Below are 14,997 nucleotides of genomic sequence, written 5' to 3'. Positions count from 1 at the left end.
CAGGGGGCTTAGATTTAGAGCACCACTGCAGTGCAGAATAAAACAAACAGTGAAGTGGTCCATTGAAGGGAATTTGTCACCAGGTTTTTGCCACCTAATCTGATAGAGACCCCAATTTCAGCACACCGGGCTGGGAAGGAGGACTGATCGCAGCAGAGGGGAGACACCAGACTCGCGACCAGCGACACCCAGGGACCGGACAACCCCCTAGGTGAGTATTATAAAGGTGTTTTTTTACTTTACACAGAACGGCCCGGGCTCTTATATACACAGTATTCTAGAATGTAGTATATAAGGGCTCACTAATGGTGGCCGCAGCTTATAAGGGAAAAACCTGGTGACAGGTTCCCTTTAAAAAAAAATAAGTATTTAATGCTAAAAATACGTTCATTAAGAAAAAAAAAAAAAAATGTTTCCAAAGATGGACAACCTCTTTGACCGTTAAGGAAAACGGTCTTACCTTGTCCTAAAGGGGAAAGAGCTTTAAAATCGAAATCGCAGAGATCAAAGTATTATTTTCTTCAACTTTTTATGACCTACTTGCCCATGTAGACAGTTTAGGAGGGTTGATGCTACTCAAAGATTCCCTTTAATTAAATAGTCCTAAAAGTATGTAGAAATAAGACTTCTATTTTTTGTACCTGTAAGTGATGTAGTTTTAATTTCTCCTCCTCAATTTTAAGGCGCCTTTGAGCAATTTCCTCTTGCAGCTTTCTCTTATCCTGTAAGAAAAAAAAATATATATAAATAAATATGAAAAGACATTAATTTAACTTAACAATAAAAATATACTGTGCCTGGCATCCAGCTGAAAAGGACATTTGGTTAATATAACGTGAGATCTCTGCTTGTCATCCATATATCCGTCTTACAGCATTACTTGTAGGACGTCAGACCACAGACCGACCCGGTGTGTATTCTGGTCCTGCAGTCCTGTGTTACCAGTCCTAGAAAGGCTTTCCAGACATTGTAACCAAATAAGGCTGCTTTCACACATCTGGTTTTTGCAGTGCGGCTCAATCCGGCTCAAAAACCTATACAACGGATGCGGCAGAAAAACCGGATCGTTGCATAAGTTTTTCCATGCGGCCTGTCCGTTTTTTGATGGATGCGGCTCGATACTGAGCATGCGCAGTGCAAAAACCTGCATCCGGTGGCCGGATGCGTTTTTTCCGAAGGACGCCGCATCCGGCGTCCATAGGCTTGCATTGTAAATTGCGCCGCATCCGGCGCGATGCGTTTTTTTCGCCGTACAAAAAAACGTGCCAGGCAACGTTCCATCCGGCCGCCGCATGGGCTAAATATGCCGCATCCGGCAAAAAACGGACGCAACGCAAGGCCATGCGGCACAATACGGCGCCAATGCAAGTGTCGCGGGCGGGGAGGACGCCGTCGCTGCTGCGCTCTCGCTAACGCTCGGGTCCGGCGCTGCTGCGGCTGCTGCTCAGTAGCTCGAGCGGTGGGCCGGATCCGGGGACTCGAGCGGCGCTCATCGCCCGTGAGTGAAAGGGGTGGTGGTTTTGGGGGATTTAGTCCGTGACGCCACCCACAGGTCGTGGTGAAGATAGGCACCACCGCTGCTGATGACGGGGATCCCGGGAGCGATGGTAAGGAGCAGCTGGGATGTTGTTTTCCCCCTCCGTGGGTAGGGGGTCGGTGGTCCCAGGGCCCGGTGATGTTGCGGGGAGGCAGGGTTGGTGAGGTGCAGGGTTGCAGGGACAGTGCGGCGCGGTGCCGGATGGCACGGGTGTACTCACTCAGCAAGAAAGGTACAAAGTCCTCGGTAAACCAAACGGCTGGATGGACGGGTCCCGCAGCCGGCTGCAGTGTCTCTCCCCGGACAGGTGATGGCGGCTGTCTTTCCCTGCACCTTGATGTTCTCCTTCTGACTACTATGGATTCCCAACGGTAGTCCGCTCCCCGGTGTATGGGTACCGGAGGAGACAGTTTGTCCGCAGGCGCTGGCCCTTGGGTCTCTAGCCTTAGGCGGTAGCTGTATACCCTCACGGTGTGGGCGGTTGCCTTCAATCGGGACTTTTGCTGTTGTGAAACCCCTGGGGTTCCAGTCACATTTGGATCTGACTATGGACGACGGCTCCAAGCCTGGTCGGGGTCCGATGGCCCTGCCTGTGTGTGCTGGCTTCACTTCGCTCCCCGGTCGGTACCGGCGGGCCGTCGCCCGAGCCCGGTCCTACGGTTCTGCGTTGCTCCACCACTCCTGCAGACGGCCACCACCATCTGCCAACCTTGCTGTCAGTGCCTGGGCCACAAACCCAGACACCCAAGTGTTTGCTCCTCTCTCTTCACTGCTCAACACTGAACTACTGTCACTTTTCCCGCCTCCAGGCCTGTGAACTCCTCGGTGGGTGGGGCCAACCGCTTGGCTCCGCCACACCTGGTGTGGACATCAGACAGTGGAGGGAGGCAACAAGGATTTTTGTTTGGCTGATGTCCCTGTCTAGTGGGGGTGGGGGTGTTTGTGTGTTATCTGTGACGCCCTGGCTAGGCCAGGGTGCCACACAAGTCTATGCAGAAAAAACGCAACCGGCTGCAAAATAAAACGGTTGCGTTTTTTCTGCAAAGCACCGTATTGTGCCGTTCAGCAAACACCGGATGTGTGAAAGCAGCCTAACCTGGGAAAAGCAGAGGGTTGGCACACAGCGCTCAGGGCACATGCCCAGTGGTGAACCTCCAATGGCGGCTGACCACCAGCATGGGGCACCTTCTGCCCAGCATTGCACTTTCAATTGTATTGGCATCGCAATGACGTCACTACTGAGTGCCCGCTGTGCCAAGATGTGCAGAGCATCAGAACACACCCCTGCAGAGACCGGAGCAGAGGGAGAAAGAGGAGAGATGAGAATTTATTTAATATGTTAAGTCCGTGAGTACCCTGTTGGCCAATCTGCATAATACCACTTGGAGGACTATGGCGGTGCATTATACTATTTAGAGGACTATGGTGAGTGCATTTTAATATATGGAGGACTATGTGAGGTGTGCCGCCCTGGACAACCCAGGTCGTCACAGGTACTGCAACAACACACCCCACACCCCGAGATAGGCACACCAGTCACACACAAATCCTTGTTGCCTCCCTCCAGGGGCTGATGTCCACACCAGGTGGGGTGGAGCCAGGCAGTTGGCCCCACCCACTGAGGAGTTCACAGTCCTGGAGGCGGGAAAGGAAGTCAGTTTAGTGGAGGGAGAGTGAAGGAGGAGTGAAGTGGTAGCAGAGGAGCAATCTGACCGTGTCCAGGTACGTGGCCCGGGCACCGAGAGCAAGGTTGGCAGACGGTGGTGGCCGTCTGCAGGAGAGGCCGATTGACGCGGAACCGTAGGACCGGGGACGGGCGGTGGCCCGCCGGTACCGAACCAGGAAGCGAAGAGAAGCCAGCACAAACCGGCAGGGCCTACGGACCCCGACCAGGCTTGGAGTCGCCGTTAAACTGGTCAAATCCGTTAGCGACCGGAACCTCCAGGGTTTCCTAGCAGCAAAGACCCGACTGAAGGCAACAGTCCAAACCGAGAAAGGGAAATACAGCTACCGCCACAGCTAGAATTCCCAGGGGCAGAGCCTGCGGGCAAAAGGGGCTCCTCCGGCACAAATCCAAGCTGGGGAGCGGGTTACCGGTGGGAAGCCATCTGGACCGAAGACACACAACAGGTGCAGGGAAAGGCAGCCACCACCAACCTTCCGGGAGTTACCACAGAAGCCGGCTGCGGGACCCGTCCATCCAGCAGTTTTTGTTTTGTTTTACCCGAGACTCTGTATCCATTCTTGGCTGAGTGAGTACCACCGTGCCATCTGGCACCGCGCTGCCCCCGCAACCCTGCACCTCGCCAACCCTGCCTCCCCCGTCACCTCACCGGGCCCTGGGACCACCAAATCCCCCTACCCACGGAGGGGAGAGAAACATCTCAGCTGCTCCCTGTCATTGCTCCCGTGATCCCCGTCCAGAGCAGCGGTGGTGTCCCAACCTCACCACAAACCGTGGGTGGCGTCACGGACCAACTCCCCAAACCCAAAACTACCCCTTTCACTCACGGGCGAGGAGCGCTGCTTGAGTCCCCGGATCAGGCCCACCGCTTGAGCCACCGAACAGCCAGCAGCAAGCAGCAGCAGCGCTGGACCCGAGCGTTGGCGAGCGCAGCGCCCCGCCGCCCGCGACATGGGGCCCATTTACTATATACAGCCCATTATACTATAAGGAAGGCCATGCGGCCCATAATAGTTTACAGAAGGCTATCTGGGGACCATTCATTTTTGGACGGCTATATGGCGGCAAATATACTATTTGGAGGGCTATATGGAGGCCATTATAATATTTGAAGAGCTATGAGGGAGCCTTTATACTTTAAGGAGGGCTATTTGAGAGTCATTATACAGGGTGAAGGTTTGTATGGGCTTTGTTATACAGCTGGCACCTGAATCTAACTGCTGCAATCATTCAGGTCCGATCATTGAAGTCTAAACTGCTTATATAATGCTATTAATCATTACAGCAGCATTTAAATCAAATCTGTCAGCTGCAATCTGAGAGCTGCATGATGTGGGAGCAGAGACCCCTATTCCAGCAAAGTATCACTTACTGGCCTGCTTGGTGTAGTTTTGCTAGAATGCTTGTTTTCTCTGTTGTACCTGTAGCAATGCTTAAATTGCTGAACTGTGTATAACCCCACGCACACAGCTGACTGCCCACTTGCTAGGTACACTGTGAATAGTCATCAGGCAGCCAATCAATAATGGGGGCGGGGTTACACAGATTAGCCTGACTGGCCTGCATGTGACATCAAGTCCTGTGATAATCTCCTGTTAATAAAACACTGATTGTATTGAAACTACAGCTCAAAGCCTAATAAGTGACACATTCCTAGAATCAGGGTTTCAACGGCTACAATATGCTGCTCTTACATTAAATAGCATAAACATGACAGATTCCCTTTAAGAAACTGGAAATCGGGGTCAACTCTACTGATTGAAATTAAAAAAAAAAAAAAGTTAAACTCGCAAGGCAAGGAGGAAGAATAGAAAGGGGGGCCCACTGGTAACCACATAACCTTTGATCATGCCCTGCCTATACATAGGTATAACAATGTGAAATGTTAATAACCCACCACTACTCTTACTACACGTAGGAGCTCAGGATTTAAGAGATGCAGGTGTGACGCCCTGGCCTATCAGGACGTCACAGGGTATTGTACAATCTGCCCTTCTGTGCAATATCCACCTCCTCCTTGGTTATGGGTCCCTCACCTTTGGTGTTGCCAAGAACAAGCTAAATCAAAATCCTAGGAACACTCTGCAGCACACCCACCAGACACACCAATGGACGGCCTGAGTGGAATAGGGTCGCCCACTTGGGGGATTGGTTAAGGGGGGGGGGGGTCAGGAGTGTCAGGAGACAGTTGAGTTGAGGAGTGACTTAAGGAAAGGTCAGGAGCCGGTAGGAGCTGGACTCCGGTCGCAGGGGGATCGTGACAAGGGGCATGGACTGTTGAGGAGGACAGCCAGCGGCCATGTACCATCTCTGGGCAGGTGCCAGGGCACGACGGGGTACATGGACCCTAGGTCAGGAAGTAGCTTCAGGCATCCTGACAATTTACCCGACGAGGACGGAGCCTTCAAGATCAGTTCTCCACCCGCTCCAAAATCGGGGTACTAGCGCAACGAGGGGGATAGGACTTTCCCCTACACAGTCCAGAAAATCCCAAGCGTGAACCCTGAGAGCAAGCTCAGCCAGTTAGCTACACAGGGGAGCGGGACCCAATTAGTTTCATCCTAAGGGGACCAACTAGAAGACAAGGTGCCACGAGAAAAGGGTCACAGGCCAACAGGCAACACCAACGGGCACGGGACCCAGGCGTGCTCCCTCTCAGCGGCAGCGGTGTCCCGAACTTTGGTTTACTACAGTTGTGTCAGCGTTATTGGACCGAGTACGCAAGTGACCCTTACCGTCCCAACGGCACACCCAGTCACCATAACAGAGTCCCCGGGGCATCTTACCAAGCATGACGGGTGGCGTCACGAACTTTCCACACCATCCTCTGTACATAACCCCCCTTGGTTTGAGGAGCCGTACGACCCCCGGGTCCTGAGCCCTCTCGAGCCACCGCGGATACGAGCAGCCCTGCTGCTGACGCGGGGGTGACACACAGGCACAAGTGGCCCCAGAGTGCCTATGAAGATATTGGCATTCCTAGAAGTTGCTTATGATGGTTGGCAGTTCTGTGGTAGGTTTTGTGCTGGGGGCAAAGAGTTAGAGGTTACTTCTGTAATGCAAATACAGGGAAGAAAGTTACACTAACCCCCCCTGACAAAAAACAAATGCAAGGCTCAGCTGTCAGCCTTGGTCATCGCAAACATGACATTTGGGTCAGGAAAAGGGTTAAATATAGATGAAGAAACCATCTGACTAAACAGTGGATAACTGGGAAGGAGTAACTGGTAATTCAAGTTTATGCTGGTAACGCAGCTGCTGTGCAAAGTGCCAAAGCCAACAGGCCAATTTTCCAGAGTCTCACCCACAAGAAGGAATGATGTAAAAGCCGAGTTATAGTTATGCACACGGGTGTAGTGTGCTAGAAGCAACCATATGACAAATCCATGGTAACTGTCTGTGTATGTGTGTTTGGGCGGGATATTGGGACATACTTTACCCTTATAATAACATCTCACTCAGAGTTTCCCAGCTTGGTATAAGCACAGGTGTTACAGTCAACGACCTTCAATTTTACAGATTCTGCTTTTCTTAAGAGATTAATTTGGAATTTAGGAAAATTGAAAATCAAATATTGAAAATAAAAAAAATAAAAAAAAATGATGTCACAAATGATGTCCCGCTACAGGGCCAGACTGCGCACGGTGAGGTCACGCTACAGGGCCAACGGCGCACGGCGAGGTCACGCTACAGGGCCAACGGCGCACAGCAAGGTCCCGCTACAGGGCCGATGGCGCACGGCGAGGTCACGCTACAGGGCCAACGGCGCACAGCAAGGTCCCGCTACAGGGCCGACGGCGCACGGCGAGGTCACGCTACAGGGCTAGACGGCGCATGTCGAGGTCACGCTACAGGGCTAGACGGCGCATGTCGAGGTCATGCTACAGGGCTAGACGGCGCATGTCGAGGTCATGCTACAGGGCCAGACGGCGCATGACGAGGTCCCGCTACAGGGCCAACGGCGCACGGCGAGGTCACGCTACAGGGCCAACGGCGCACGGCGAGGTCACGCTACAGGGCCAACGGCGCACGGCGAGGTCACGCTACAGGGCCAACGGCGCAGTCACAACTCAGGGATAAATTACTTACTGATGTCATAACAGGAGTTATACAGTGATGTCACATACAGGTATAATACCGAATTGATATCACAGTAAATAAATGTAGTGATGTCACAGCGCTGCCCCTTCTATCTGAATAATATTGTCCCCTGGCAGTTACCTCCAGGCCTCTATGGGCTTAGATTATACAGGATCACAATCAATTTGAAGTTGTAAAAGATGTTCCTAGCAATCAAAACGATTCGAAGAGACAATATCTGATTGTGCCATCATCACAGACACAATTCTCATCACTAATCACGCTTATGAGCAGCCATTGCTTTCCAGGGGTTTTCTTTTCCCACAGCGCCAAGTTCTAACGTCCCTTTTACACTTATTGACCATTGATTGTTATTCTGGTGTCAGGTCCGCAACATTATCTCAGCTTCAGTCCTATAACCGGATACTGCCAACAAATCGCAGGAATATCTACAGCCTCCGAGCGTCTAGTTTACAGTACAATGTGACAAATATCAGGTGGCTGCTAATGTCTTCTGGCCTAGAACGAAAGAGCTAATAAATAATGAAGATATGAGCACCGTGTACTTCGTAACTGATCCATACAAGTGCCACCTGCTCAGACAAAGTAATGAAGAGGGTCAGGACTGATGACAAGGGATTTACCCCGGACACCTCAATCAGGAACACTTCTTGGTACGGAAGTCTCTCCACACTGCAACACAATGTTTTAATATAACTTTGATGTAGGAGGAATAGAGATGGATAGTAACTTGTGTTTGGATTATTCGTAACGAATCCCAAAAGTACTATGCCGGTATTGGTCATGAATAACGAACCTAATGAGAGTCAATGGGGAACCTGAGAATTTCTCTTACCGAGGCAAATACTGGAATAGTACTCGGTATTCGGTATGCATTATCCGAAGACGAATAGTTACTATTCCCCCATCACTAATGAGGAGCAATGATGGAGCTCCATATTTTGTCTACAGATTTCTTGCCACAATAGAAAAGCATCCGTTTAGATGAAAAAAGCAAAAATGTTTTTCATATAAGAATAAACCCTTGTGCTTTGTTTGCAAGCAATAGAAGTTTCGTTGGGAGTCATCAACACATTTTCCATCAGTCTAAAAAAATAAATAAATGAATGTATGTGCTATGCTACTCTTTCTAATAAAATGATGGACAACACGAAGAAAAACCCAACTAAAGTCAACAATGTCTGTCAGGCATTGATGGTTCGGCCATAAACATACGATACTAGTTGACAAACAACTACTTTAAAGGATGACTATAATTTCAGATTATCTCTTCAAGGAAGGAAGGAAACGAACTCTAGTGCCTCTTATTGGAAGTAGAAATCCTAAAAGTCAAAAGTGGCCCTTTAACGAGCCTTTTTATATGACTTAGGATTTATGCCAGATCAAAACCTCAATTTGAAGACAGTGTTTTGGGGTGATTGCTCGTCGTCAGTGCAAAGTATGAGATCTGATCTGGCTGTGTGAGAAGCTATAGTGAGGTCTAAAGGGAAAAACTTTTCTCCTTGCGGAGAATGACAAACCAATCTGGCTGCCAGGGAGGAGTTTTATAGCTCCAATTGTTGACGAGAGCCATAAGATGAAATACTTAATTAACCTCTGGACATACAGCACTGTGAGAAGTGTGTTCAGTGAAATCAATTCTCTATACATAAGCCAGTCAGTGTTCAGAGTGTTCAGAGGAACCCAAGATGGCCCCCGATGACATCACAGACTCTACCATCAGCATGGATCCACCAGATGACATCCCTCCCATCACCATCACGATGGATCCGTCCAATGACATCATAGACCCGCCTATGATGACGCCCACCAATCAGCTCATGGACTAATGCCTGCTTTACACGAGACGATATATCGTGCGATAGCACGAGCGATCGTACCCGCCCCCATCGTTTTTTGCGTCATTGGCAAATCGCTGCCCGTGGCGCACAAACTCGTTTAACCCCCGTCACACGCACTTACCTTCCGGACGACCTCGCTGTGGGCGACGAACATCCACTTCCTGAAGTGGGAGGGACGTTCGGCGTCACACAGCCGCCGGCCAATAGAAGCGGAGGGGCGGAGATGAGCGGGACGTAAACATCCCACCCACCTCCTTCTTCTGCATTGCAGGCGGGTGCCGCGGGACGCAGTTAAGCTGAGTTCATCATTCCTGGGGTGTCACACGGAGCGATGTGTGCTGCCCTGGGTACGATGAACAACCGGCGCCATTTTTAATAAACAATATTTTGAAACTGAGTGACGAGTACACTACTCACGAGTTGTGAGCGATACTGCATTGCTCAGAGGTGTTACACGAGACGTCGTGAACGATGCCGGATGTGCGTCATGAAAACCGTGACCCCCGACGATGCATCGCACGATAGCTCGTCTCGTGTAAAGCACCCTTAACACATTGTTCAACCCACTGACCAATGAACACATCCAGACATGCCCTTTCCAAGGTTATATCAGGGCATGCTTCAGTTGAAATAAAGCAGAGCCTAGGCCGACTTTTGTCGAGGAAAGATGAATATCCGACTGTGTCTGATCTAATTTTTCAAGCATGCACTCGATCCACACCAATTAGAATCAGGCAGTAGGAAACTTGTGGAACTTTGTAAGGCTATGTGCGCACTAGGCGTTTTTGCCACGTTTTTAGCGGCGTTTTTTACCGCGTTTTTGTGCTGAAAACGCAGTGACATTGCTTCCCCAGCAATGTCAATGGGTTTTCAGAAGTGCTGTCCTCACACAGCGTTTTTTTTTAGCTGCGTTTTTGTGGTGACCACAAAAACGCAGCATGTCAATTATTTCTGTTTTCCACTGCGTTTTTCACTCATTGAATTCAATGAGATGTTAAAAACGCAATGAATAACGCATATAGCCGCGTTTCTATGACTAAAAACGCAGCTATACACGCAAGGGGTGGGCACTACAGTGACGTGTACAGGAAGAGGATTCCTTCTGTTGGTAAACACAGAAGCATGAATCCTCCCGGTACCGTCACCGCTGCCTCCACCTCCCGTCCTGTGCACGTCAGCTCCGTGCGGCGCCATGTCTGGGCGGGAGGTGGAGGCAGCGGCGAAAACCAAAGTGAACAGTAGAAAAAAAAAAATGTCATATACTCACCTGTCTGCAGGGTCCGGTGCAATGCCCGCTCCCAGCTCCTCCCGGTCCCGCCGCTCTGGCTGTGTGCAGTCTCCCCGGGGCAGGACCTTGCTTGCAGGACCTGGCTGTGGATCACCTGATGCAGTCACCTGACGCATCAGCTGATCGTAGTCTCGCCGGCTTTTTCGCGCCCGGCCGGCTATCAGCTGATCCTGCCGTCAGGGGACTTCATCAGCTGATCACCGGCAGCTCCGGCAGCGATCGTATAGGATCAGACTCCTGTCCAATCGATCGCTCCAGGAGCTGCCGGTAATTCAGCACATAAGTGAGTATTATTTTTTTTTTGCACCGATGCATCAGCTGATTGTATAATCGGCTTTTATACAATCAGCTGATGTGTGATGGGATTCAGGCACTTGATCCTGACACATCATCTGATCGCTTTGCCTTCCAGCAAACCGATCAGATGATATTGGATCCGGATTGGACGGCGCGGGACCCTGACCCAGGATTACTGCGGAGGGGGGTTTATTTCAATAAAGATGGAGTCACTAATTGTGTTGTGTTTTATTTCTAATAAAAATATTTTTCTCTGTGTTGTGTTTTTTTTTTATCATTACTAGAAATTCATGGTGGCCATGTCTAATATTGGCGTGACACCATGAATTTCGGGCTTAGGGCTAGCTGATAATATACAGCTAGCCCTAACTCCATTATTACCTAGCTCGCCACCCGTCACCAGGGCAGCTAGAAGAGTTGGATACAGCGCCAGAAGATGGCGCTTCTATGAAAGCGCCATTTTCTGGGGTGGCTGCGGACTGCAATTCGCAGTGGGGGTGCCCAGAAAGCATGGGCACCCTGCACTGTGGATTCCAATCCCCAGCTGCCTAGTTGTACCCGGCTGGACTCAAAAATTAGGCGAAGCCCACGTCATTTTTTTTTTTTAATTATTTCATGAAATAATTAAAAAAAAGGGCTTCTCTATATTTTTTGGTTCCCAGCCGGGTACAAATAGGCAGCTGGGGGTTGGGGGCAGCCCGTACCTGCCTGCTGTACCCGGCTAGCATACAAAAATATGGCGAAGCCCATGTCATTTTTTTTTTCTTTTTGGGCAAAAAACTGCATACAGTCCTGGATGGAGGATGCTGAGACTTGTAGTTCTGCAGCTGCTGTCTGCTCTCCTGCATACACTAGTGAATGGAGGATGCTGAGACTTGTAGTTCTGCAGCTGCTGTCTGCTCTCCTCCATACACTAGTGAATGGAGGATGCTGAGACTTGTAGTTCTGCAGCTGCTGTCTGCTCTCCTGCATACACTAGTGAATGGAGGATGCTGAGACTTGTAGTTCTGCAGCTGCTGTCTGCTCTCCTGCTTACACTAGTGAATGGAGGATGCTGAGACTTGTAGTTCTGCAGCTGCTGTCTGCTCTCCTGCATACACTAGTGAATGGAGGATGCTGAGACTTGTAGTTCTGCAGCTGCTGTCTGCTCTCCTGCTTACACTAGTGAATGGAGGATGTTGAGACTTGTAGTTCTGCAGCTGCTGTCTGCTCTCCTGCATACACTAGTTCTGCAGCTGTCTGCTCTCCTGCATACAATGAACATTTTGAAGGAGGAAATGACATCAGACCTTTTTTTTTTTTTTTTTTTTCATCAACAATCTTTAATGGCATTGTGAACTGATTAAAAACGCAGTGAGCAAAAACGCAGCAAAAAACGCACCAAATCGCGGCAAAAACGCATGCGTTTTTGCCGCGTTTTTTAGCCGCGGGTGCGTTTTTTAGACAAAAACGCACATAAAAACGCAGCGTGAAAAAAACGCCTAGTGCGCACATAGCCTAAGAGTTCATCCTAACATTGCTCCCATGGGAAATATTCAAATTGTGTCTTCAGGAGGGGGGGAGGGGGGGGGGGGGGAGAGGCGAACGTTAGTGCCTCTCTAGTATAATTTAAAGTGTGCAGCTCTTGCATGATCGAATGTACAGAGCACTAGAAACTCTGTGGGTCTGTACATTGCTCTGAGAATGGCGTATGAATTCATAAACTTTACAGTTGAGTCAGTAAGTGCTGAGAAACTGTTTAGAGATATATATTATATAATTTATGTATATATATATATATATATATATATATATATATATATATATATATATATATATATATATATATATATATATATATATATATAATAAAAAGAACAAAAAACTTGTGGACTAGTCATTACCAAGCTAAAATCTACCTTCATGTAATCTCACCTAGACTAAATGTTGTGGCGATCAGGGCTCCATAGGGAACATGTCACCTCCAGGACTCCGTGTTCTTCTTCATGACATTGGCTGTGTGTTTGGGGTCATTGTTCTGCTGCAGAATAAATATGGAGCCAATCTGTCGACTCCCTAATGATATTGCTTGACATAAGTATCTGCCTGTATTTCTCAGCACTGACGACACCATTAGTCCTGAAAAAATCATCAACTCCATTTGCTAAAATGAAGCCCCCAAATTACAAGAACCCTTTCCCATGCTTCACTGCTGCCTGCAGACACTTATGATGGTAAAACTCATCGGCCCTTCAGCAAACAAACTGCCTTCTGTCACAGCCAAATATTTCACATTTTGACTCATAAGTCAAGAACACCTTCCATTAATCCAATTCTTACCTAAATAGCACTTCTGGCAAGATTTCTCTAACACCCAAACAGTAGATGGGTATAACTGGGTCTCACTGGTTGCTTCCAGTCACGCTAGGTATGAGGAGGTACCAAATGAACGTCGAAAGGAAGGGAAACCCTGACCAAACCTACTGATGATCTCCAAGGTTCCTCACCATCCTAGATAGGTTCCGCATCCATGTGCCGAGCCAGATACATGACCCTAGGTATCCCTAGTGCTGATCCCTAAATAGGAATTGGATGGTACAAGCTTTTCATCAACTCTACTAAACACTATAGAAGATACAAGGAGGACACACAGGTGGAAAATGCATGAACTACTTATCTACAGATAACACAGGTATAAGTTCAGCAAAGTTTTCAGCAACGATACCACGGAGGAGTACAAACCACCTGCTTGCAACCAAGGCTTAAATGAACTGAAAAATATCACCAGCACCGGTAAAAAGGAAAGAAGGGGTATTTAAGCACCAAGAGAATACTGATCAGCAGCTGGGTGGAAGTCGAGCTCCTGATGGGTCCAAAAAAGGGAGAAATTAATCCAGCAGGAAAGCTACATATACCGATGAATACTAACAGCAGGAGCAATGGAAAGTAAGGGAAAATTCTGCGCAGCTAAACGCTGTGACCTTCTATGGCCAGGAACCACATGACTGTGTGTCACCCGTGACACTTGACACTTCCATTTGGAAGTAGTCATTAGGAGTCTTTCATCTGTTGCCCTAAGTTTTCATGGCCGACAACTGCGTCTACGGTTCTCAATGTTGCCTATTTCTTGTGATCCTCAATTTTGAGAAATACAGGCAGATGCATATCCGTCATGTAATACCGTTAAATAATGAATTCCAGTTTGTTTTGCAGCTGAACAATGATCTCAATCACTTACCAATACACAAATATAAAATTGGCACCAAATATTGATTATAACGTCTGATCAGATTGGTCATATTTTTGGTTTCTGTTGTCTTTTTTGCAATCACTATAATGAAAAGTAGCAGAGGAAACAATATCTATATTGAGAGTATCTGACGTGACAACCGATCATATAAAGACTCAATCGTGTCCTGAAGAGTTTTAGGACTTACTGATCTGGCTGTATAGTACATTACTGCTTGCAGATAAGTTAATATGTCAACGAGTCCTTCTTTAATTACATGGTTCTCCGAACAGTAGATCTCCACCATGAAGTCTAAAGATCTTCACATGACCCGCCAGTCATGCTATAAACTAGAAGAAATTACTCAACATACTAAACTTAAAAGTTAATTGCTAGTGTCACAGGCTTTTCTTTTTTGTAAAAGAACAAAATATGCCTTGGGCATCCAATTTGCTTCATGTGTAAAATAATTGGCCACTCAATAATGGAGCTCCGAAGGACTTTACATCTCCTTATAGAATATCTGTATCTAGGGAAATGTGCAACAGTATATTGTATAACGTATTCTTCCCAAGCAACTCACTCCCACCGATAATCCATGTCTAAACCGTTCCTCCACCCAGATGTAACAATCATATTGTATAATCACAACTATGAGGTGCTACGACATGAATGTAACCAGCGGAGCAGGTAAAGTGTGTAACTGCACCTCTCGGGCATACATTTGGTCTTTGGTTGTCACTTTCTCCCATAGTGAGTTTCAATGGACTGGTCCCGTCATGGCAGAAGATATGCCAAGAAGGAAGAACCCAATGAACAGCATACATTTACATGAAGATGTTGCTTCTCCACTTGGAATAATAGATATTTATATTCGTATAACTTTTGGGTTAGTGAACTTTAGGTCTGGAATACCTTCACAGTAGTGTCTAAACCAGAGATCATCAACCAGTAGCTTGTGGCAGTGCCAATTTGGAGGACATGACACTGATTTGTTAGTCCTCTTTCACACATACGTTTTTTGCCGTCAGGCACAATCCG

At 48.1% G+C, this 14,997-nt stretch overlaps 1 protein-coding gene across 2 annotated transcripts in view; it reads right to left on the bottom strand.

The window, feature by feature from the left end:
* The window catches only part of PALMD (palmdelphin), an 87,279-nt gene that overhangs the window by 56,411 nt on the left and 15,871 nt on the right, over window positions 1-14,997 (bottom strand). For both annotated transcript variants that reach the window (XM_075320082.1, XM_075320081.1), the window contains exon 2: window positions 642-722. In XM_075320082.1, coding sequence (XP_075176197.1) covers window positions 642-722 — 81 coding nt within the window. The remainder of the gene's footprint in view (window positions 1-641; window positions 723-14,997) is intronic.

The sequence above is a fragment of the Anomaloglossus baeobatrachus genome, chromosome 8 (genome assembly GCF_048569485.1).
Source record: "Anomaloglossus baeobatrachus isolate aAnoBae1 chromosome 8, aAnoBae1.hap1, whole genome shotgun sequence".
Lineage (NCBI taxonomy): Eukaryota > Metazoa > Chordata > Amphibia > Anura > Aromobatidae > Anomaloglossus > Anomaloglossus baeobatrachus.
Note: the sequence above shows the minus strand (reverse complement) of the source record. Positions and strands in the feature narration are given on the sequence as shown.